The sequence below is a fragment of the Grampus griseus genome (genome assembly GCF_964374135.1).
Source record: "Grampus griseus genome assembly, chromosome: X".
In the NCBI taxonomy this organism is placed as follows: domain Eukaryota; kingdom Metazoa; phylum Chordata; class Mammalia; order Artiodactyla; family Delphinidae; genus Grampus; species Grampus griseus.
In genome coordinates, this window is record NC_138999.1 from 4,833,618 (window position 1) to 4,859,660 (window position 26,043).

The window sequence follows — 26,043 nt, forward strand, 5'->3', positions numbered from 1 at the left end:
GGAAATTCCCAGTAGACTTTTTTTTTTAGCAGTTTTAGGTTTATAGAAAAACAGAGTAGAAAGTACAGAGAGCTTTCCTATATTCATTTCTTCTGCACACAATTTGCCATGTTATCTCTTGTATTAGCGGGGTACATGTGTTGCATTTGATGAGCCAATATTGATACATTATTATCAATTAAATTACATGGTTTACATTAGAGTTCACCATTGGAATTGCGCCTCCTGTGGGTCGGGACAAATGCGTAATGATTACAGCATCGTACATAATACTTTCCCTGCCCTAAAAATCCTCTGTGCTCTGCCTCTTCTTCCCTCCCTCCCCTCCAACCTCTGACAAGCACTGATCTGTTTACTGTCTGCCTAGTTTTGCCTTTTCCAGCATGTCATAGAGTTGAATCATGCAGTATGTAGCCCCTTCAGATGGGCTTCTTTCACTTAGCCCTATGCATTTCAGGTTCTTCCATGTCTCTTCATGGCTTGGTAGCTCATTTCTTTGTATCACTGAATAATATCGCACTGTCTGGATGGACCACAGTTAGTTTATTCGTTCACCTGCTGAAGGACACCTTGCTTGCTTCCAAGGTTTTGGCAATGGTAAATAAACGTGCTCTAAATATTTACATTGTGTCCATAGAAGTTATCACGGAAGCCATATTTTTTAAAAAGGCATTTCTTCACGGCATTTTCTTCATGCTAAGATACTTCTATGTAATATATGAAAGGTGAATTTCATTTGAAATGGAGGTGCGTGGTTGTATGCCCTTTTGCAAAATAGCAATTAAAACACAAGGAAGTAAAACCCTGAATGCTCTGCTCTCTGCCTAATCTGTGTTATTTTATTTAGAAATTACTATATGCACCAAAAGGGGCATTTTTCCTTCAAAGCGTTAAGTGGGGGGGCGGACTTCCCTGGTGGTGCAGTGGTTGAGAGTCCACTCTCAACCGATGCAGGGGACACGGGTTCATGCCCCGGTCCGGGAAGATCCCACATGCCGCGGAGCGGCTGGGCCCGTGAGCCATGGCCGCTGAGCCTGCGCGTCCGGAGCCTGTGCTCCGCAACGGGAGAGGCCACAGCAGTGAGAGGCCCGCGTACCGCAAAAAGAAAAAAAGTGTTAAGTGGGGGTTACATCGCCTTGTTGCTTCTTCCTCTGTGAACTCATTAAACTAATTACCATTTTCAAAGTGATAAGCCTTAAATTAGTGTCAGAGTCAAACTCCCCCAAGCCCGAGTGCACACGTGGTTTGCTTAGCTGAACCAAATCACAGCACGATAAATGTCCGGCTGACGATGATTTATCATGGGTGACAAATCACTAAAATGGCCCCGTGCATATTATTTTTGGTCCTGAGGATGACATATAGGTATATGGTGTGGCTTCTAGGAATGTTTATTATATGAGTTAAAACACTGAAAAAAGATTAAATGTACTCTAGCCTGTGGCACTGCAATCAAATAACAAGAATGTGTCTGGTAACAGATGACTGGGGTCTTGCTTTCACATCAGAAATCATCTCTGCCACCTCCGTGGAGGGTTGTCTCTGTGGCCTTATACCCCTTTTCTGGACCAAGTTGGTGAAGGTGCAACCCTGGAGTGCAGGGCCTGTCTCCGCGGAGGGCGTGACCTACCTGATGGATAGGATTACCCATATCCAGTTATTATTTCTGCTGCAAAGGATGCCTGGTGTCCTTTTAGAATTCCAGGTGTGTGGTTACCTACAGTGAAGAGATGGTCCCCTGTCGAGACGAGTGATGCTATAGCCACCCCAAGAGGATGTGGAAAAGGTTGTATCTCACATATAATGAGGCTTTCTGGGGAAAGCAGGACAGCGCCTAGGCTGGTCTGAAGATGGCTTGAGGGAGATGGGAAAGGAGGCAGATCCAGCTTTCATGGTGGGTAGGAGCTGGGGCTTGGATGTGGGTTCCCACATGGAGGTAGGAGCTGGCATAGTTTGAACCTTCCATGGGCACTGGGGGAGGGAGCCCCCAGGCTTTCTTATTAGCTTGTTGGGCACAAGTGGAAGAGGCAGAGGTGAGACTTAAAAGCTCTTATCTGTCAAACATCAAAAAACCGAGTCAGACCCTTTAATACCTCAAACAGTAGCTGCATGCATGGACTAAATTAAATTGGCAGCATGTGAATGTAGCAATCTTCGTGAAAATTGTAAATTATATACCTCTGGTCTGACCATCATTTTCTTCTGATCTGAGAGCAGGTGGTAGCTTCCTAATCAGAGAGTCCGTGTTTCAGCCCATTCCTCAGTCTTCAGCTGGCTTCTGTTTTGTTTTGTTTTGTTTATTCTTATGGAAAATTTGAGGCATCCATAGAAGCAGAGAGAAAAGTGCAGTGAACTGCCATATGCCCTGGATCCACATTTAACAATTAATGAAGTCACGCCTGATTTTATTAATCCACGCTCTGTACTCACTTCCCTTCTTCCTGGATTAATTTGAAGACAGCAGCCATCATTATCATGTCATCCATGGGTGTTTCAGGATCTAACTCTAACTTTTTTTCCTTCATGTCTTTTTTTTTTTTTTTTTTTTTACTCCTCTGTGATTTTCACGGAGTTCATCCACTTAACTCTGCAGGGTTTGAGAGTTTGGGTTTTGCAGTCAGACTTAACTCTTCCTTTCTGGGTCTCTCACTTCCTAACGGTGTGACTTTGAACAGGTCATGTATCTTTTTGGAGCACTGTTGCCCTCAGCTGTGCAATGGAGCCAATGCTCTTTACTCGTAGGGTTCGGTATGATGTAATCAAGAGAACATGGAATAAAGTCCTCTGCAGGCAGAGTGTTCAACAAATGGTACCCATTACTCTCATTGTTGACCATGGTATCATTATTATTTTGAAGGGTTGCTCTATGGGGGTTAGTATACAATGGGAAGTATGGGGAAAGAAGGTGAGGAAAAGAAAAAGGAAAGTGTGAGGAATATTTATCTTCATGATGGACAGTTTTAGACCTGGGTATCTATGGTAAGTATGAAAAAGGTCATTCATCATAAAATAGTTTTAGAAATGTTTGTTTGTATAAGAGGAACAGTGATGATTTAGTTTTTTCCAGCCAATAAGGAAAACCAGTAGACTTCTTTATAGCCTCAGGCCAGCTGGTGATTGCAGCAATTTGGCTTCTCTCTTCCGGCATCTTCCTCCAAGGGGCTCATGATCTGTGAGCCTGATTCCTCTAGAATCCTTTATCAGGTCTCCCTACAGGGTCACCCCGTGATGCCTAGACGTTCAAATGATGCTTGTAGATGATACTTAATTCACTGACTGCATCTTCTCATTGTCTCTGCCAAGAGCCCGGCCACTGTGCTCCTTCTGATTCTGCTGCATCCCCTGTTGGGATCAGCACAGGAGAGCTCAGTGTGTAAGACCATCTCCTTCTCACCATGAGAAATTAACAGACAGGTCGATGAGGGCGAATCACCTCCCTTTCTTTTGTAAAGATTGCACTATTTTAACACTGAGTGTTTTCTCCCCTTCAGGACAAATCTTGGATGTTCTAGATGAGTTGAAACTGGCTAATAACACCCTGGTCTACTTCTCCTCGGACCAAGGAGCACATGTAGAGGAGGTGACTGTCAAAGGGGAAGGTCACGGAGGCAGTAACGGAATCTATAAAGGTGAGCAATCTGTGCAGGTGAGAAATGGCACGGTGTCAGCTCTGTGCTCTGCCTGCCCCCCGCCGCTTACCCCCTCATCACCTTCTCCTGGACCTTGGAGCTGTGGTGCTATTCTTCTGCCACTTGAAACATACAGGGCTTTATGGGGTCACAGGCATTGAAAACTCACATGGCCAAAGTGACCATTTCCGCTATGGTCCCCCCGGAACTTAAAAGCACGCATTCTGTGTCCAGACATTAAAATGAGGGTGTTTTCCCCCTAAATCTAAATTCAGCCCCATAGTAGTTGGTTCATAGTGTAGTTGGCCCCATAGTGTAGTTGGTTCAAACAAGACCCCTTACACCCTCCCCCCATGACCTCTACAACTACAATTGCTTTAAGCCTGGAAGTTTGTGTTGATTTGTTACAGCAACAATAAAAAGCTATTAACTTGTATTTGGGCATCAGAAGTTTGAAATGGGTCTCACTGGTCTAAAATCAAGATGGTAGCAGGACTGCATCTTTCTGGAGGCTCCAGGGGAGAATCCATTTCCTTGCCTTCTCCAGCTTCTGGAGGTGGTCACTCTCCTTGGCTCGTGGACCCTTTCTTCCACCTTTAAAGCCACCAATGCAGTGTCTTCAAACCTTCCTCTCTCTCTCTCTCTCTGACCTCTGCTTCCATAATTCCATCTCTTTCACTTACTCTGACTTTCTTGCCTGCAATTTTAAGGACCCTTGTGATTATGTCAGTCTTGCCCACGTAATCCAGAGTAATTTTTCCTATTTCTAGACCCTTAATCACATCTGCAGAGTCCCTCTTGTCATGGAAGGTAACCTAGTCACAGTGTCCGGGGATGAGGATGCGGACATCTTTGGGAGGTCATTATTCTGCCTATCTCCATATGCTACAGCATTGTGGGCTGATGCTTCCTTCCTGACAGAGCATTAGCTAAGCCACCACCAAGATGGATCAGGCTACCTGTCATTGGGGATATTAGATAAGACCCATCTGCTGACCCCAAGTTGCTTATACAACATACAGTCTGCGAATATGAGACATAGATACCTGGGTATAATAACATGTGGCCCATTTCACAAAGACTTAGGTGAGATACCTCAAAGGGCATATCCGTGCTAAGGGTTAGGACACCACCCGAATCTGCAGTGGGTGTGGGTTGGATGTAACATGGGGGAGGATGATTAGAAGTGACCATGCAAAAGGCAAAGCAAGGTGTCCCAGACAGTAGGGGCTGCTGAATAAAGCAAGATGCGTGACACATAGGGAAGCGCATTGAATTTTGCTCCCTAAAGCCATGAGGTGCTTTATTGCCCTTTCATTATTCTCTCACATGGTTGTTTCACAGATTCCCAGGGACTCAGGAAATCAGAGTTTACCTACAAAGATATGAAATGCTAATCTATGGAGTGCTTTCATCCATTAGTTTACCAAACCCTGATTGAACTGTGTATCTGGCACTGGGTTAGAGGCAACAATACGGTCCCTGCCCTAAAGGAGCCCATGGTCAACGGGTTGGGTAGGTGGGTGGCTGGTTGGTTGGGTGGCTGGTTGGATGGTTGGTTGGGTAGATGGTTGGTTGGGTGGGTGGTTGGTTGAGTGGGTGGATGGTTGGGTGGTTGATTGGGTGGTTGGTTGGTTGGGTGGGTAGGTGGGTGGCTGGTTGGTTGGGTGGATGGTTGGTTGGGTAAATGGCTGGTTGGGTGGATGGGTGGGTGGGTGGGTGGGTGGGTGGTTGAGTGGGTGGATGGTTGGGTGGGTGGATGGTTGGGTGGGTGGATGGTTGGATGGTTGGTTGGGTAGATGGCTGGCTGGTTGGTTGGGTGGGTGGTTGGGTGGGTGGGTGGTTGGTTGGGTGGTTGATTGGGTGGTTGGTCGGTTGGGTGGGTAGGTGGGTGGCTGGTTGGTTGGGTGGATGGTTGGTTGGGTAAATGGCTGGTTGGTTGGGTGGGTGGTTGGTTGAGTGGGTGGATGGTTGGGTGGTTGGCTGGGTAAATGGCTGGTTGGTTGGGTGGGTGGTTGGGTGGGTGGGTGGTTGGGTGGGTGGGTAGGTGGGTGGATGGTTTTTTGGGTGGGTGGTCGGTTGGGTGGTTGATTGGGTGGGTGGTCAGTTGGGTGGGTAGGTGGGTGGATGGTTGGTTGGGTGGGGTTGGTTGGGTAAATGGCTGGTTGGTTGGGTGGGTGGGTGGATGGTTGGGTGGTTGATTGGGTGGGTGGTCAGTTGGGTGGGTAGGTGGGTGGCTGGTTGGTTGGGTGGATGGTTGGTTGGGTAAATGGCTGGTTGGTTGGGTGGGTGGGTGGATGGTTGGGTGGTTGATTGGGTGGGTGGTCAGTTGGGTGGGTAGGTGAGTGGATGGTTGTTTGGGTGGGTGGATGGTTGGGTGGGTGGTTGGTTGGGTAGATGGTTGGATGGTTGGTTGGGTCAGTGGCTGGTTGGTTGGGTGGTTAGTTGTTTGCATGGGTGGTTGGGTTGGGGGTGGTGGGAGGAAGCCTAAGGAGGCCCATGCGATTTAACAAGGGTGTCGACATTCTTGGCACAAGATGCCTGTGGTGCATACGGCAAGGAGAGCCTCACTCGGCCAACAGGGCCCAAGAAATGTTCCCAAAGGAGACCAGGCTGGGAAGGAGGTAGCCAGGGTGTGCTTGAGCTCTTATCCTTCTACCTCGAGCTCTTTCCACTCTCCCAACCACATACCCTCCTCAGTATAGCTGGGATGAGGAGAGAAGCACATGGCTTACTCTGCAAACTGGCAGGAATTGGGTAACACCAGATCACACCAGTCCTGAACCAAACAGACAGCGAAAAGGCAGTCTGTCACCCATCCCAATGGCAGCACGTAGCCTGTGAAACCTTATACTTCTATTTACATCCTCGACATGCACATCTGAGTCCTTTCAAATTCTGAGCACTGGGGGGCCCCGGGACCTTTGTTTACACCTTCGGTTACCTGGAACCCAGGAGGGAAGGATTCCTGTTCAGTGCGGGTCTGGACAACCTCGCTGGATGTTCATACCACTTCCTTTGCTTGTCATCGTTCCCTCCCCAGTGCAGGACACACGACTGATACTCAACACGGGTGAAATGACCGAGCAGGTGTCTCTACTCGGAACAGGATTAACCCACTCTTTCAGCCAGCCCTCCTCTATTCAGTCTTATTTTCGAGGAGCGAGAAGTGAAAGTATGTATTCCTGTAGAGTAAGATGAGGTGCTTTCGTCGTATTTCCTTTAGTTATGGACTGTGTGCGGAGAGTTGTTTTTATGTTATTTTATATATGATAGCGTCTCTCGAGATGGAGTCCCAGACTGCATTTCATGCACTGGCTCCCCCGTCCATTCATTCCCCCGGTGAAGGTCTGTTAGGTTCCAAAGTTGCTTAGTGGCTGCTGCCGAGACGTGTACATCAGTCACAGTAATAGATGTGGTCAGCAAGTAATACGTTATTTAAGAAAGTCACATATATGGTGTGACGGAGCTTTGGTTCGGGGACAGATGACCAGATGACCACCAGCGATGAATCTGAGGGAGCCTGGTGTTGAAAAGAAGGAGATGTACTGGCATTTTGTGTCGATGGCTGACTCTTCAGAGACCTAAGTGGATGGTGAGGATGAGTCAGAAAGAGAGTGTCCAGGGTCTGAAGGATGCCTTGGAATTGGGCTTCTCGTACAATCTGAAGAGCAGGCTCACAGCTGCTCCCTGTTTTTTTTGTTTTTTTAAGAAACATATTGAATGTGTTAGACATACTTTGTTTGAATGCTAGAACTACCATCGGTGTCTGACACTGTATTAATATCTCAGCCACCACTCTATCGCAAAGCATTATCCCTTTGTCAAGTTTAGTTGAAATCAAGTTCACAGTGAAACATTGTTAACGGTATGATGCTCAAAAAAAAAAAAAAAAAAAAAAGATGCGGTTTCCTTCTAGCTATGGGGAATGACCAAAGACTTCTCAGTGTCAAGACACCTTGTTTTCTAAAGCTGTGAGCTTGCATGCACTCCTACGATTTATGCAAACACAGAGAAATCACACCGTTTGAGCTCACTGATCAAAAGAGCATCCTTTCAGAACAATCCTGACTTGCAGTCTTCATCAGAACTGCTCCAAAAGATCTATCCTTCCTCACATGGCCTTCTCTTCTCTAGTCACATCCCATCCTGCCTCACTCTACTAAGGGCACTCCTACTATCCCTTAGGGCCCCCCGAGATAATCCACGATAATCTCCCCATCACACCATCAGTCATGTAATCATATCTACAAAGTCCCTTTTTCAGAAAACAAGGTACAATTCAAAGGTTCCAAGGATTCCAACATGGACATCTTTGGGGGTCATTATTCAGCCTTCCCCTAAAAAAAAAAACTATACTATTTGAGCTCAGTGATCCCTCCGTATTCCTCAGTCTGTTTCACTAATGAAATCTACGGACCACCTTGGTAGAATGGCTGTGATTAAATCACGACACAGAGTTCAACAGCTAATCCCTTTTAATCAGAGGAACATTAGATTCTGCTGTAGTCTGCATTTCAAAAAATTAATTTAATTTTGTGGGGTTGAGGCGATAGTGACACTACTAGTTTTTTCTCTCTCTCTTTTTTTTCTAATTGAAATATAGTTGACTTACAATGTTGTGTTTGTTTCAGATGTACAGCAAAGTGATTCATTTATACACACACATATATCTATTTTTTTCAGATTCTTTTCCCTTACAGGTTATTACAAAATATTGAGTATAGTTCCCTGTGCTATACAGTAGGACCTTGTTGATTATCTATTTAACTTTTAAAAAAAATTGATTTATTTTATTTATTTATTTTTGGCTGCATTGGGTCTTCATTGCTGCGCGCGGGCTTTCTCTAGTTGCGGTGAGCAGGGGCTACTCTTCATTGCGGTGCGCGGGCTTCTCATTGTGGTGGCTCCTCTTGTTGCAGAGCACGGGCTCCAGCAGTTGTGGCATGTGGGCTCAGAAGTTGTGGCTCATGGGCTCTAGAGCGCAGGCTCAGTAGTTGTGGTGCACAGGCCCAGTTGCTCCGCGGCATTTGGGATCTTCCCAGATCAGGGCTCGAACCCATGTCCCCTGCATTGGCAGGCAGATTCTTAACCAGTGCGCCACCAGGGAAGCCCTGTTTATCTATTTTATGTAAAGTAGTGTGTGTCTGTTAATCCCAAACTCCTAATTTATCCCTCCTCCACTTTCCCCTTTGGTAACCATAAGTTTGTTTTCTATATCTGTGAGTCTGTTTCTGTTTCACGGATAAGTTCATTTGTGTCATGTTTTAAATTCCATATATAAGTGATATCATATGGTATTTGTCTTCCTCTGTCTGGTTTCACTTAGTATGATAATCTTTAGGTCCACGCATGTTGCTGCAAATGGCATTATTTTATTCTTTTTTATGGCTGAGTACTATTTCATTATACATATATATCACATTTTCTTTTATCATTCACCTGTCGATGGACATTAGGTTATATTCCATGTCTTGGCTATTGTAAATAGTACTGCTATGAACATTGGGGTGCATGTATCTTTTTGAATTACAGTTTTGTCTGGATATAGGCCCAGGAGTGGGATTGCTGGATCATATGGTAGCTCTATTTTTAGTTTTCTAAGGAACCTCCAGACTGTTCTCCATAGTGGCTGCACCAAAGTACATTCTCACCAACAGTGTAGGAGGGTTCCCTTTTCTCCACACCCTCCCTAGCATGTAATATTTGTAAACTTATTTTCACCTTTTCCCTAACATATCCTCCCTTAGCTGGGACCAGAATAACTTCCCTAAGATTTTCTTAGCGTTTAGAGTTTCCTTCCTCTTCCTCACAGCTGAAAATTCCCCGAAGTCTCGGATGAGAACATCATACTCCTAGCTCTGGCTTCCTTTTCATTCCTCTCCCAAGTCAAGGTCACCCAGCAGGAGGCTCCCCCCTCAACCCCCTGCCTCCCTTTTACTCTGCGTAAAGGCAAGTAATAAGTGTCAATGGAGTGGATAAATTAACTCTATAGATGGCTTCTGCAGAAGCATTGGTTGGGTGTGAGGGCTGAAAATCGTATTTCCCTGAGTGTTCATGAACGTAGACTTTCTCCACGGGCAGAGAAATGCTCTCCGAATTCCCTGATGCCCGCAAGAAAGGCACCGCAGTTTTCCTTGCAGTGCAGGTTCCAAAAGCCAGTGATTGGCTGGAGTCCATGTGGCTTAGGAGTTCCTTCTTACAGTCACTGAGTTTGGCGGCTCTTTGCCTCAGGCAGTCCCACGGCTCTCAGAGCAACGGGTGCTTTTGTTGGAGAAAAAAAAAAAAAAAAACAGCAAGAGGCTCTGCTAGTTTATTAGGGGGTGGTTACGTTCAGGTTCATTCTTCAGATTTTAGCAAACATTTTCATCAGCTCCCCAAGAGAGGGCAAAGCTGGCTGGTCTTGCTGGTATCAGGACTTGTGTGCCAGGAGGCATCCCCCAGGCTTCCCCAGGCTTTTCCTCTTTGAAAGAAGCTCACGTGTTATCCTCACCTAGCAGTTCATTCCTTCAGTTAAATTCCACTGAGAAGCACGCATATACTGAGCCCCCATAGGATGCCAGGCTCGGGGCTGGCTTCTAGGACATGATGACAGCGAATACAGGGTCCCCAGCCTCTAGTAGCTCATATTCTTTGGTTGAGATGGACATCTAAGGAGATGGTTTCAGAATAACAAAGTAGAAAGGAAGCTCTGAGAAGGGACGATTAGACGTTGTTCCCCAACCTGGGAATTCAGAGAACTTCCCAGGAGACATGGACCTTTTGCAGGCTGATGCTTGGGAGTGTTGGCTGGGAGAGGAGAGGTGGAGAGTTCATTCCAGGCAGGAGTGAGATGCTTTACAGGGAACAAAAAAGCAGCTCAAGGTTGCTATAAGAGATGAAGGTGTCAACCAGGGATACTGGGCGATGTAGCTGATGAAAGGTACCCTACATCCACGTTAGTATGTCTGATAGAATGAAGTAGATAGATAGACAGGCAGATAGGGATGGATAGATAGATAGATAGGGATAGATAGATATGATGCATGGATGGATGGATGGATAGACATAGGTAGGTAGATAGATAGCTACCTAGATAGATAGATAGATAGATAGATAGATAGATAGATAGATAGATAGATAGATAGAGATAGATGAACAGACATAGGTAGATAGATAGAAATGTGTGTATATATATTGTGTGTTTATATATATTTGTATATATGTGTGTGTGTGTGTGTGTGTGTGTGTGTGTATACATATATAGTTATTGCCATTTGGGTAGTAGTTAAAATTGGAGGTCAAGAATATCACCCAAATCCACTCTAAGGAAAGGGTAAAGAAGTGAGAATAAGGATGAGTTGAGGGGTAACATAAGATGTCTCATGTTTTTGGCTGGTGTGGTTGGGTAGATAGAAGTACTTTGAGGCATTAGGACTCCCAGGCAGCGACTTGGTTCCCTTGTCTTTAGAATTTGAATAATAGGATTGTTATTATAGGAACATCGTAGAAGACTGTTGAGATGACTAAGAAGTCAGTACATGCAAAGTGTGTCCTCAGTGCCCTTAGTGAGGGCAAGGAATACTGTTGCCTGCCAGAGTGCAAGAACTACGATCCAGACGTATTCTACTCACATCTGTATGCTTAGAAGCTAGAATAGGGTCTGACATATTGTAAGAAATTAGTTTTGAGTGAATATGTAAATGAAAAACCACTTGAGCTTAGGTTTGAAGGATCAGTGGTTTAACTCAATGAAGCGGGCAGTGAATCAACGTGCTTGTATCGGTAAACCCATTGGTATTGGTGATTGATTAGATATTGGGTTTGAGGGAGGGGAGGACGTCAAAGCTGTCTCTTCCGTGTTTGACTGGTGTGATTCGCTAGACAGAGGTTCCCTTTAGGAATTAGGACTCCTGGGCAGAGACCTATATTGGGTTGGTGTATGGGATCCTTTAGTGTAAGAAGAGAAGAGGGTCAGGGACCAAGCCGAACATAAAAGGTGATACGGGAGCTGATGATCCAACAAAGGAGATACGGAGAGAGTGACAGGGAAATAAGAAGAAAACTGGGGGGGAAGGGAAGGTCCAGGGAAGAATATGGTTCGTAGAAGTGGACGCTGAGAAACAGTCAAGTAGGATGTAGACCCCAAGGAGCCATTGTGTATATTATACACGTGATGTTCCCATGAGTATTTTCGGTGCAGAGCTAGGGGCAGAGGCTGGCTGGATAGAAGGGGGCCGGAAGGTGAGCCGTTTCTCAGATTCTTTTCAGAAATGTGTCTGTGCAGGGAGACGGGCTGTGAAAGGGGTTCTTTGTCATGGGGAAGGTTGGAGTGTATTTCATTCTCTCAAGTCAGCTTCAGTAGACGGATCGTGAAGGTACAGGGGACACCTGATAATGTCAGATTTCTGAGAAGACGGTGGGAAATGAGACCCAACATGTAGGAGGATTGATCTTTGCCAGGAGGAGGGACCTTGTCTAGTCTGTTAGGGAATGCGGAGAGCAGATGCTGGTGCAATGAGAAGGGATAGTGGCTGGAATTTGAAGGTGTTCCCAAATGAAGCCTTCTGTTTCCTCTCTGCAGAAGGAAACAGAGTTACCTACTGAAGGCGGGGTAGGGCAGGGCATGGGGGTGACAAGTAGTATTCTGGGGGAGGGTTGACATGCCACCTGCAGGTGGGGAACCCTGGATTCCAGGAACAGGAAGGGACCCCATTTGGTCACTTTAACCAGATGTTGAGAAGATCTCGATTTACAGAGAACAGATAGATATTTTCATTGAGGGCTGGTATCGTACTGGGAAGGCATGAACATGTGTCAGAGGTTCTCTGGGATCCAGTCTTTTGGCAACAATGTGATGGAAATGGTATATTGCATGATCTGAGCTGGTCATCGGGACCACATAGGATAAAGTTAGCAAACGTCCCAAAAATTGAAGTGTCATTTGGAACAATTGGGACTGTCCACTTAGTAGAAAACTGAACTACTGAATGATCGCAGTCCTCGACGAGATGACTGCATTGGGTTTTATTTGACAAAACGTGTGACCGTGGTACGACAGGGTTCGATATTGCAGAGTTTGGGCCCAAGGTTGAGAAAGCTGTATTGGAAGGCAGAGGTTTGTGGTTAGATAATAGAGTGTTTGGATCACTCACTTTTGAGACAGAGCAGGTGGGAGTGATGTGGTCTGTGGGTGACGGAGGCCAAGGTTGCCTGGAGGGGCACATGGTTGGGGATGTGACATCAGTGGATAAACTGAGGTCTGGGAGGGCAGGGCATTGATGTATTTCGTGCTAATCGAGCTCATTTTCCTGGATGGAATGCACAGTGAGACTAAGAAGATGAGCTTGTTGGGTAAGACTCTGGAGGAGAGAACTTTTGGAATGCAACAGGTTAGGGAAATGAAAAAGCCTAGCAAAGTTAAGGGACCAAAAGAGGTTGGAAACAGGAGTTTATAACCACTCCCATCTGTAAGGTTCTCTTTTTTTTTCCCCCCAGGAATACTCTGCATCAATTCATCCATTCTTTCGTTCATTCACTGCATATATTGGACCTTCTCTATTTGGAAGGTATTACGCTGTGGACCGCAGTTGATTCAACAGTCGATTAGAGTTTCTTCTCAAGTACTCTTGGTCCCGCTGGGACGATGAGATGGGATCACATTGATTGTCACACATCCCATAAACGAGAACCTTGAAAAATGCCCAGGAAATGGAGAGTAGGAAGACATTACATGTGGTAGTGGTTATAGAAGCCTTGATTAAATAGGAAGAGCGTCTTATGCAGGCTTTCGAGGGTTTACAGAAATGATTGGGGGTTGGAGGAAAATCCTGGCAGAGAAAGCAGCAACAGAACTTTGCAGAAGGTGGGATAGGATGCGTTGTTTGCTGGGGCACTTAGGTGAGACTCAGCTCCACTAAGGAGTGGTATTGGCAGGGTGGGCCAGAGCCAGGATGTGGTTACTTTACAGTTCAGGCCGAAGGAGAGACTCTTTAGTTTTCCGTTCTTGCAGAAGATATGAAGGAGTCCAATTAAGTGAAAAAATAAATCATCAGTGGAAGTCACGGTGACATTTCCCCCCTAATAACACTGAAGGAGTTCATATTACGGAGTAGGGTCAGGGCTGATGCACGCACCCTACTCCCCAAATCTATATTCGGTAACTTTAAGAGCAGGGCTCCATATGTGGAATCTATCAATCAAAAAATTTAAAAAAGGGCTACAAATGAACTTATCTACATAACAGAAATAGAGTCACAGATGTAGGAAAGAAACTTACGGTTCCCAGGGGGGAAGGGCAGGGGGTAAATTGGGAGATTGGGATTGACACACACACACTACTATATATAAAATAGATGACTAATAAGGACCTACTGTAGAGCACAGGGGCTCTACTCAATACTCTGTAATGACCTATGCGGGAAAAGAATCTAAAAAAGAGTGGATATATGTATATGTATAACAGATTCACTTTGCTGTACAGCAGAAACTAACACAGCATTGTAAATCAACTATACTCCAATAAAAAAAAAAAGAAAGAAAGAAAAAGAGCAGGGCTCAGTAAACTATGGCATTTGGGCCAGATCCAGCCTGCTGCCTGATCTTGTAGGTCAAGTTTCCCCGAAACACAGCCATGTTGATTTGCTGGTGTCTGGCCCTCCTGCTTCTGAGGAGTTGGGCAAGCCACCCAAACCACCTAAAATCGTTACTCCCTGGCTTTTCAAAGGAAACACGTGCCACCCCCTGGCTCAGATGATTTAGCCGTTTGATGTCTTGCTTAAATAGTCACCTTTAGCTTCTGAACCCGGGTCCGTTAACTTAAGGGTGTTCTTCAGTTCTTTACCTTCAAGCAGTGACGTGAGCAGACGGCTGCTGTTTTATTCTTGCCCCAATAACAGGTGGATGATAGTGTGATAGGACCTGGGCGGTTTTGTCACATCTCCCATCTATAATTGGTGGGGTTTTAGTCCCTGGACTGAATACATCGAGGAGGGTGTAAACTATAGCATCTTGGATGAGAAAGACTTTAGTGTGAATTAGATTCGTCACGTGCTTCCTTGCGATTCCCATCAATCCAGGGAACCAGTGTTATCAGGCGGGGAGATGCCCAAGAGGACAAAAAAAATGACAAATAGCGTATTGCAGAAAACTCTGTGCCCACGTCAAGCAAAAGAATGACAAGCATATGCTCTTGCCGTTCAAAGGCATTTGACCTGCCGGGTGGCAGCACGTGCAAAGACAAAAATATAGAAGCGTGGTTTAGAGACAGCTGTTCCTAACAAGAGTCTCGGAGTGAATGGTAGAACAGTTTTCTCTGCACCGTCCTGGAGAGCTTAACTCAGCCGTCGTCTGCCTGTGGCTTCCTAGCGCGGCCGAGTGCCACCAGGATGATAAATGTGTGCACTTGACAATTACTCGACCGAATTTTAAATTTAGACCATGCTCTTTTCTCTGTTCAGACATTTTCAGAAAGAATCCACTCTCCTTCACCTGTTTTCCCTGTATCTCCCTTGCAATCCCCTGTCCTTCTCTGCTAACCCTATTTCTCCTTCGCAAACCAACTCAAAGTCTGTTGCCTCAGGGCCCGTGTTCCCAGGGAAGAGGCATCCTCTGTGCTTTTTGTTGGGCTGCAATCAGAGTTATGCACAGCTTGTTACAAAGTCATGGGGAACTACTCCTGGGGAAGCAGCGTGTCTGTTTCTCCATCCATCCACGGGTTCCCTGCTGGAGGGATCCAGCATTTCTGGCCTCTTTGAGCCCCAGGCCGCTGTGCTGCTGTCTCCCTTCCCCAAGGACCATTAGTGAGAGACCCTGGGGAGCATCTTCTGTTGACATTGTGACCCACTCCCAGCTCACCCCTCCAGCCCCTCCTGATACCCCTTTCATGCTCTATTTAGTTATTTTCGAATTGCCTCATACATGCAAAGCTCGTTTTCCCAACGAAACAGTAAGAGCTATGCCAGTAATAAAATAATAACAATGATGAAAACAGCTATGGTCAGTGGTCTCCTGTCTCTCAGGCTGGGGATCATAATCCCGTGAAATACTCACATCTTACACGTCTGGAACGTGTGGCACAGCGGTGGATCTATGTCCCAAGGGCACAGAGCTGGTGTTTTCGTTGCCTAGGGCTGCTGCGAGAATTCACCACTAGTTTGGTGGCTCAATACAACACAAATGGATGATCTTACAGTTCTGCAGGTCCGATGTCCAAAATGGGTCCACGTGGGCTAAAATCAAGGTGTCAGCAGAGCTGTGTTCCTTTATGAAGGCTCTCGGGGAGCGAGGCCACCTGCATGCCTTGGCTTGGGGCACCTTTCTCTCTGTTCAGAGCCAGTGACGTAGCATCTTCCAGTCTCTCTGACTACAGCCTCAGCTGCTCTGATGCCAGTTTTCCTGCTTCCCTCTTTCCCTTATAAAGAGCCTCGTGATTGTATTCGACCCACTCACATGATCCAGAATAATCTCTCCTTCTGTCGGATAAGGTACCATATCCCCAGATTCCAGGGGTTGCAGGTGGACATTTGGGGGTACGATTATTTTGCCTCCTACCAGCGGTAAAAAGTAGAAGTGGAATTTGAACCCCATGTCTCCAGAAACATTGTTAGAAGTCTTTGTTGCTGCGAGATTTGAGTCTCCCTGATGAGAGTCAGCACTTGTGTCCACCAGGCAATGCTGGCCGTGTGTCATGCATGTAGAGACCATGACATATATATATATATCGGGTTGGCCAAGAAGTTTGTTTGGGTTCTTCCGTAACATTTTATGGAAAAACCCGAACGAAATTCTTGGCCAACCCGATATATATTCTTCACCACAAGAGATACAGTATTGCTTGTGAAATTCTCATTGAATCCATGTCATTAAATCACTAGGTTCTTCCAAATCGGCCACCCCACATTAAGCATTGAAGAGTGCATTGAGGTACGTGTTGGAAAGACGTATAAATCTCCTTGATGCCTCTCCTTCGGCATTTTAGGGGGAAAAGCCAACAACTGGGAAGGAGGCATCCGGGTTCCAGGCATCCTCCGATGGCCAGGGGTGATCCAGGCTGGGCTGGAGATCGATGAGCCAACAAGCAATATGGACATCTTCCCGACAGTGGCCAAACTTGCGGGGTCCCCTCTGCCGGAAGACAGGTACTGTGACTCCCAGGTGCTCGGGGCAGTCGCCTTCGGATTTTGTGGGCAAGGGTGTTCCGATTCGCCTGCACGGTGGCATATGCTACTTCCGGCTGGACCCTTTATCCACGCCCAGTTATGGGACTTACTGGTGAGTCCAGCAATGTAAACACCGCTCTGTCCACCCTGTTATCCCAGTGGGAAATAAAGTCCAAAGCCCGAAGGGGATGGACAGTCTTTTTGTTTTTTTAATATTTGTTTATTTATTCATTTATTTGGTTGCACCAGGTCTTAGTTGCAGCAGACGGGCTCCTTAGTTGGGGCTCGCTGGCTCCTAAGTTGTAGCACGTGGGCTCCTTAGTTGTGGCAGACGGGCTCCTTAGTTGTGGCATGTGAACTCTTAGTTGCAGCATGTGGGATCTAGTTCCCTGAGCGGGATTGAACCCGGGTCCCCTGCATTGAGAGCATGGAGTCTTATCCACTGTGCCACCAGGGGAATCCTATGGGATGGACGGTCTTTAACTGAGCCTCCCTCTTTTGGCATTCCGTGGAACCTCTCCCCCTCCCTCTCTCTCCTCTCTCTCTCTCTCTCTCTCTCTCTCTCTCTCTCTCTCTCTCTCTCTCTCATCTGTGCCCATCATCGGCTTGCAGAAGGGCAGCTGGGCAGATGCCCTCTAACCTCCCTTGTTTCATCCCACACTTCTCCTGGCCCTGTTCACCAGCTCTTTGCTGCAGCAGCGAGAAAGGCAGTTGGGTGCCTAGTCAGGCCCCTTTTTTCCCAGCACGTCTTCATTTAGCGAGTTCTAAATGAAATGTCTTTCTCTTACATTTAAATACATCTTCCGACGGCATCGCCAGTGGTTTCTCCTTAAGTGTTATTACCAATCTGAAGAGTTCTAAGTGAGGCACACTGATTCATTGCTTTCGTTAGTTGGGTGGCAATCCAGGGTGACGGCAGGCACACGGGCTGCAAATCTTGTTCAAATTCAGCTGCCGACAGAACCAAGAGGAAACTGGAAACCAGAGCGAAACTGGAACCAACGAAAACAACAGCTCAGCCAGAGCTGAGTCCACGGAGAGGTTTGCTCACCTCCCATTGTGTGCAACCTTGGTTCACTCTTCTTTTATTTCAAATTTCTGCATTAGGTATACGTTCCTCTCAAAGTGCACGCACGCACACACACACACACACACACACACAGATGGGAAAGGCAGAATTGTAGACTTCAGCCCTTCTCAAACTTTGTGGCCTCGAGATTCTTGTACACTCTTCCCAGATCCAGGAGCCCAAAGACGTTGTGTTTCTGTGGGCGGTATCTATCAGCGTTTGTCATATGAGCAATTAAACCTGGAAATAAAAGTTTTTAAATGCAAGAGGGCCCAAGCACACAGTGCATCGGCTGACAGAGTGATAATGGAGCCACTGGGGAAACCCACCATGAGCTCATGAAAGAGTGGGGGTACAAAAGGCAAATAACATTTTGAATTACTGCAAAGACAGTTTGAGCTCATAGACCTCCTCGTAGGTCTCAGGCATCCCTGTGGGTCTCTGGACCACACCGTCTCAGGGTAGCTGGTGCTTCAGAGAAGAGCAGAGATTCCCGGAGCTATGCTGCTGTGGCTTCACTGCTGCTGAAGCATTGAAGTTCCTGGGCCCTGATTTCTTCTCCTGCAAATGGGTTCACACTTGCACAGGATGGCAAGCACTAGAGCATGTCAAGTGCAGAGTAGGGATGCATGCATACTTGCCATTTTTGTTTCACCCGCCATATTGAGAGGTAACAGGTAGGGAAGTAGAGTTGTTTCCACTTACACGTTTCACGTCCATCTGGGCTCAGAGAATCATCACTGTGAGGGCTGAAGGGGCTTCTAAGAGCTGCTATTCCAATCAAATGATTCTTCTTCCCCTCTAATGACAGAAAACTTGGCAGGAATAACTCATCAAAAGTCTTTTCTTACAGAAAACTAAAACTCTCACTCCTTATTTTACTTGCTCTTTGGCCCTGGTTCTTTCCCTTGGAATAAATCTGAATAGTTCCGTGACCCGTGCACACTGAGTGTTCATAGTTTCATTAAGTACATTTTTCTCTCACGGTTCATGATATTAAATTCGTCGGTACTCTCTGCTTTCACAGTATCTTTATATTTTTATTATTTTTAAAACATTTATTTATTTGGCTGTGCCAGGTCTTTAGTCACGGTATGCAGACTTCTTAGTTGTGGCATGCGAACTCTCAGTTGCGGCATGCATGTGGGATCTAGTTCCCTGACCAGGGATCGCACCCGGGCCCCCTGCATTGGGAGCACAGAGTGTTAACCACTGGACCACCAGGGAAGTCCCTGCTTTCACACTATCTTTAACTGGTTTTCCACCTCACTGGGAAGAGCCAAGGGAAGGGAAAAGTTCAGAGGCAAAGAGGAAGATCCCTAAAGGGAGATCTTGCTGCCGGCACCTCGTACCCACCCCGATCTGAGGCTAATGGGGGTCATCCTGTTTTTCTCCCACATGCCCATTGAGGAAGGAAGCAGCCTCCCTCCTAAGCTGACCCAAACATTTTGTGCACGAGCCAGTGTCCTCAGTGGAACCCATTCTGAGTATTGAAGGTTCTTTCAATGGATCTCACCCGTTGATGGTCCCACTCAACCCAATGATACTATGTCTGGGTTTTGGTCCAAGGCTCTATAAGATGTCATTGTTCTCCAAGCGACAGCACAGATAAGAAAACGGCAATCTGCTTCCAGGTTGCTCATGGGAATAAAATGATCTCACAATATACTATTTAGATCATGTTAGCAACCAGGTCTAGAAGACGTCCTTGTGTGTCTGCCCTGGAGACGTTGACCATCTAAAGGGATGGTTCTCAGCTGGGGTGACTGTCCCTCCCAGGGGCCGTTTATCAGTGTCTAGAGACATTTTTGATTGTTTTGACTCGGGACGTTGCTGGCATCTAGTGGATAGAGGCCCGGGTTGCTGCTAAACATCCTACAATGCACAGGATGCCACCCCCCAGCAAGGAGTGATCCAGCCCAATATGTTGGGAGCGCTGAGGTTGAGAATTCTGCTCAAAAGCTTATTATTGCTCTTTTACGGAAAATGTCGTTATCTATATAATGAAAACCTCATCAAAACTTTTCAATAAGAGCATCCGGATAATATCCTCATATATATCCATATCCATCTGTAAATCTGATACACAGGTATCTACTCTTTAGAAAACAGCCTAACTCTCTCCCACTAAGATTGGTGGAAATCAGCTTCCCTGGTTTCTTGCTTAAGCAATATTAAATTTACGTTTCTCAGGTGAGTAAACACATTCAGAGAGCTGGACCCAGGCTATATGACAATCACTTAATGAGGTTCCCTCACATTTTGCCACATTTTTCATTGAACGAGAGGAGTTTCATTCAGAAGACCCCTGTCCTTCAAGTACAGCCTTGTAATTCTCAAGAAGCAAGTGCTGTTCTTTTTTTTTTTTTTTTTTGCGTTACGCGGGCCTCTCACTGTTGTGGCCTCTCCCGTTGCGGAGCACAGGCTCCGGACGCGCAGGCTCAGCGGCCATGGCTCACGGGCCCAGCTGCTCCGCGGCATGTGGGATCTTCCCGGACCGGGGCACGAACCCACGTCCCCTGTATCAGCAGGCGGACTCTCAACCACTGCGCCACCAGGGAAGCCCGCAAGTGCTGTTCTTGACAATCCTAGCTTGGTGAGAAATGAAAAGCCCTTCGATGCAGGGTTTCTGCTTAGGTAAAAAGAGCAGCAGTCCGAGGGTTACACATAGAGATTTTCACTTTGCAGAGTCTCCGTGCTGCCATGAGAATTCTCTAACTCAACCCCGTGGTGTGCCTGTATGAGATTCCTCTTGGCGTGAATCTTTCCTTCATACCGACCGTGGCCATCACCCCAGCATATGCAGAAAAATCATTCCCCCTGCGTCTCCAAATAAGCTGATTCTGGACATACATGGAGGGCAGTCTTTCTTTGTGATATAAAACATAGGCAACAAAAATATAATACCTCGGGCTTCCCTGGTGGCGCAGTGGTTGAGAGTCCGCCTGCCAATGCAGGGGACACGGGTTCATGCCCCGGTCCGGGAAGATCCCACATGCCGCGGAGCGGCTGGGCCCGTGCGCCATGGCCGCTGAGCCTGTGCGTCCGGAGCCTGTGCTCCGCAATGGGAGAGGCCACAACAGTGAGAGGCCCGCATACCGCAAAAAAAAAAAAAAAAAAAAAAAAAAAAATATATATATATATATATATATATATATATATAAAATACCTCAATACATTAATTCATTAAAGTGAAAACCTGTCAGCCTCATCTTTGCAAGCAGACAGAGTATTACCATAGTGAGTCTATGACCATGCTCCCTCCTAATGAAGATTGGCATGCCCAATTCTCCTATTCCATAATGAAAATTCGATTTCATTTCTTTTTTCCAAGTTTGGAAAAGAAATCCAAATGCTTGGTATCACTTATGTCTGATGAAGACAAGGGGAGTGGCTTGGTTCTCCCACTCAGTTCTGCTGACATCTAGCTGGGTGACCACAGAAGACTTCTTCCATAGAGCACTACAGATACAAGGGCGAGCTGTACCCAGCTCAGCTCCATTTTGCAGAATCAAAGTCGAAACTCTTCACGTACATGTGACTACGTATAATTGATCTTGCTTTCTATTCACATATGGCAGAATGTTTGATGTTTATGGGTGGAAACACTTTTAATTATGAAAGAGACTTTCTGGGTACTTGGGATTCCCTTTAATTTATCAAAGATCTATGTGCTTTCTTCTAAAAATGTTTCCTGTCCTACTCTACAGTGAAAAAAATCACCTTATTTTTTTGTTTGTTTGTTTTACATCTTTTCTGGAATATAATTGCTTTACAAGGGTGTGTTAGTTTCTGCTGTATAACAAAGTGGATCAGCTATACATATACATATGTCCCCATATCCCCTCCCTCTTGCGTCTCCCTCCCTCCCACCCTCCCTATCCCACCCCTCTAGGTGGCCACAAAGCACCGAGCTGATCTCCCTGTGCTATGTGGCTGCTTCCCACTAGCTATCTGGTTTACATTTGGTAGTGTATATATGTCAGTGCTACTCTCTCACTTCATCCCAGCTTACCCTTCACCCTGACCCCGTGTCCTCAAGTCCATTCTCTACGTCTGCATCTTTACTCCTGTCCTGCCCCTAGGTTCATCAGAACCATTTTTTTTTAGATTGCATACATATGTGTTAGCATATGGTATCTGTTTTTCTCTTTCTGACCCAGTTCACTCTGCACGACAGACTCTAGGTCCATCCACCTCACTACAAATAACTCAATTTTGTTCCTTTTTATGGCTGAGTAATATTCCATTGTATATATGTGCCACATCTTCTTTATACATTCTAGTGTCGATGGACACTTAGGTTGCTTCCATGAATCACCTTATTTTGAATATGGCAACAAGTGACTCACCTTGTGTCCCAAGTTAACCTCTTTTTCAGTCCCCGAAGCCTTTCCCTTCTGCTATGATCCCCAAATCCTCCCCAGAGTGGACCCGGCACAGGTGGGTCGGAGGGACGTCCCGAAGTACATGGCTCACTGACTCAGCTGAGAGAGAGACAGCACATTCGTGGGGGGATGAAGTCACTGTCCCCCAAAAAAGTTCCCCAAACGTGTTCTTTTCAGTTACGAGAGAGTCATCCGCATACTATTGAATTTGACCTGAAATTCAGACATGACTCTCCTTGACACTGAATTGTTACTATCCCCATGGTTGCCATGAGTCAGGAGCCCAAAGAGAATCATCTCACTTTCCAAGTTAAAGGCAATCTCAAATGAGCACGTTTTTCACAGAATGAGGCAGACACCAGGGGAAAAAAGCATCCGATTTTGTAGCCGTGGCTGTCCTGCAAGCGTGCTATGAAAAGTTGAATTTGTTTACAGAAAAGGCCAATCAGACGATTCCCATAGGGAAGCGGCGATGCTTTGCATCACTTTGAAAGTGTAGGGGCCTTTCTGCCACGAATCGTGATGTTGTACAAACATTTCCATCCCAGCCATCCCAAGTATTTTGATAACTCAGACACCGTTTAAAAGTTTAGCTCAATAGAGTCACTTTCCATTTTTCATGGCACAAATGAGCCTCTTTTTGACAAGCCGTATTTCTCCAGCGCTGTTCAACAGTGGTTTCCATCGCAGCGTGATTTATTGCCGGCTTCCAGGAAAGAGTGCGTTAGGTATAGGATGTAAAACAAAGATGAGATCAGTCTCTGCATCGCAAGAAAAAAGAAGTTTGCAGAACAGACTTTGCTTCCCTCCTTAAAAAAAAAGAGACAAATCTGCTTGGAAATCAGAAAAAAAGTCTATGAGATTTACAGTGTTCTTTTTGTCATTAAATCCCCCTTTGTGGGATCAGGCCCAGTTCGGTTATGAAATACCAATCTTAAGAAAACAGTTCTGTCTCCTGGGTTCTTAAGTGCTGAGTTTTGTGGGTTTATGATGAAAAACAGCTTCGAGAAATGAGCCAGACATTGAGTCAGAGAAACAGAGATTCACTCTCACCCTCGAGCCATCGTGGAAAGGCCTTCTCTGTCGGGCCCATCTGTCCCATCTCTCACCTTCAGGGTTTTCACCCCTGGGGGCTTTTTATGCGCAGGTCCTCCTCTCTGCCCCTCTCCCCTCATCCCTTGCTTCCTTTCCACCTACTTAGGCTCTCCTAATCTCAAGGACTGAGTTTTTCTTGAAATTCACAATACCGGCCATTTCAGGATAGAACTAGTGTCCGGAGAACACACTGCTTCTGGATCGAATCATCTCTCTACCTTGTTCCTCTCATGGAAGATGAGAATCAGGCTTGGAAAGTGAGCCAATTCTGTCTTTTGTTCTTATTTTTAACTTACAATAATAGAATATTTTCAGTTCCGTGGACTTGTGCGGAGTGCATGATTAATAACTAAGGTGGGGACCAGAGAAGCAGTCAGCAGTAATTACATGATGGGATTTTTAGCGACACCAAAATAAACCACAAAGAAAAAAGAAAAAAACAAAAAAAACTCAAGGGATGTAGGACCTCTCAAGAGTGCTTACCTACATTATATAACCAAGTTAAAGTTCCGGTTTCTCAATTCCTCATGGTAGGAGGGGCCAGGGATGGAGTGTTTTGGGTTTTTAAAAAATTTTTTGTTGGAGTGTAGTTGATGTAAAATGTTGTTAGTTCCAGGTGTACAGCAAGGTGATTCAGTTATCCATATACACATATCCACTCTTTTTAAGATACTTTCCCCCATAGTCCATTACAGTATTGAGTAGAGTTCCCTGTGCTATACAGCAGGTCCTTATTAGTTATCTGTTTTATGTATAGTAGTGTGTATATTCAGTTCCAATCTCCCAATTTATCCCTCTGCCCACGCCTTTACCCCTGGTGACCATACGTTTGTTTTCTGCATCTGTGACTCTATTTCTATTTTGTAGATAAGTTCATGTGTACCCTTTTTTTAGATTCCACATATAAGCGATATCATATGATATTTGTCTTGGAATGTTTTTAATCAGAGAAGGAAAACCCTCAAGTTCAACAATCTACCTCCTTCCAAGTAGCCTTCTGCCCCAGGTTTCGGTGACAGTGGCCTAATGGTAATCAACGACTTCAATTTCTCTACTGCCTGTTAATGTATGTTTCACTCAAAACAAAATTATAGGCTTTTTTCCTTTATGTAACATCCAAATAGTCTTAATTTTGCTCCTTAGCAGTTGTATACAGTTATTGCCTACCATCTGGAAAGTTCCCCTTCTCGGCCTAGTTATAGAAGAGATATATTTACCTTTGAGAACATAAACATATGTGTAATGTGTATATGTGATATGTAAATGCATGTGAGTACGTTTACATCTTTGGGGTATTTAATATCATCATTATTATTTACAAATCACGTCCCTGGGACTTAGAACTTCATTTGCATTGAAGTCCATCCAATCTAAATTGCCCCATGCTGTATATTACCTTTTTTTTAAAACTCAGATTGTCAGAAATTCTTATTTTCTATAGATCCATAGTTCGTGAATACACTGTTTGCCAAGGCAATAGGCAGAAAACTCGGTATAGGAGCAGCAGCAGGGGAAAGCAGTGGAAAGCACGGACGCCCAGTCAGCTGGGTTTCAATCCCATTGGCTCTTACGACACACGTGGAGTTGGGTGAATCACTCCATTTCTTCATCCCATCATCCTGGAGTGATACTGGTCACAGCTCACAGTGCTGCTTGGAGGATGAAATGAGTTCATGCACGAGCAGAGCTGGCCTCCCTACATTGCATATGGCGCCCAGTGTGGGTCAGTTAGTGTCCTGGGTTGGTTACTTCATTACCATGTTGTAGCTCTGTCATGCCCCCATTTGCTGGAAGGACAGCGCCGACATCGGGAGGTTTTAGCCCAAGGCTGATGTGGCCCCCTGATGCCCACCTGCTTTATCCCCCAGGATCATCGATGGACGTGACCTGATGCCCCTGCTTCAAGGGAGAAGCCATCGTTCGGATCACGAGTTTCTCTTCCACTACTGCAACTTCTACCTGAACGCCGTGCGCTGGCACCCACAGAACAGTGAGCAGACGCATCTTTCTTTCCATGCTTGTAGGGCTACGTGCAGTCACTGCCATGGGAATAGAAGAAATTGCAAGAGGGCGTTGCTCTCATGAGATGCCCGAAAGATGCCCAGTTTTGCTTTCTCTGTCCTCCTCCGTGTTCCTTCTTCTCTTACGCCTCCCGGTGCCGTGGTGGTCCAGGCAGGGCGTCACACATTGCTGTGACATGTGCTTGCAGCTCCCTCAACGTGGTAGGACTTCCTTTCTTTTCCCTTCCTGGTTAATGCTTATCCAACCGCCCCACCCCCCTGAAAGCCGTCTTCTCTGCCTGCTGTCCTGTAGGTTTTGCACTGGCCCCGAATGCCCTTGAGATGTTTACCCGACCTTCTCTCCCGAGCCTCAAAGGTAGGGGTCGTGACTCATCGATCTGTGTTTGGTCACGGATCGTGTGTATTTGCTAGATGTGGATATTTAAGACAGAGTTCAAACGCTTTGATGTTATCATGGGTCCCAAACCCAGGGGTGTTGTAAATCGTGCACTGTATCAGTGACGGGACCTTCTTTGGGTTTTCCAACAGCGGGTACAGGGGTGCATTTCTAAAAAGCATAAAGGACCAAGTGGAACCAAGTGAGAATCGTCGGTGTAGTGATAGGGTCACATCTGGTTTTCACGTATTTAAACTTAGAATTACAGTAAGGCTCACATCGCTAAGATGCCTAGGAGTCTATGGGAATCCAGCAACTATTACAGC

The 26,043-nt window shown here is 45.9% G+C and overlaps 1 protein-coding gene across 1 annotated transcript in view; it reads left to right on the forward strand.

Annotated features, from left to right (window-relative positions):
• The window catches only part of LOC309839538 (steryl-sulfatase-like), a gene marked incomplete at its 5' end in the record, with an annotated part of 86,722 nt that overhangs the window by 47,094 nt on the left and 13,585 nt on the right, over nucleotides 1–26,043 (forward strand). Inside the window, 3 exons of the mRNA XM_082681314.1 lie at nucleotides 3,492–3,629; nucleotides 16,588–16,747; nucleotides 25,189–25,310. Of these exons, the coding sequence (XP_082537440.1) occupies nucleotides 3,492–3,629; nucleotides 16,588–16,747; nucleotides 25,189–25,310 (420 nt within the window). The remainder of the gene's footprint in view (nucleotides 1–3,491; nucleotides 3,630–16,587; nucleotides 16,748–25,188; nucleotides 25,311–26,043) is intronic.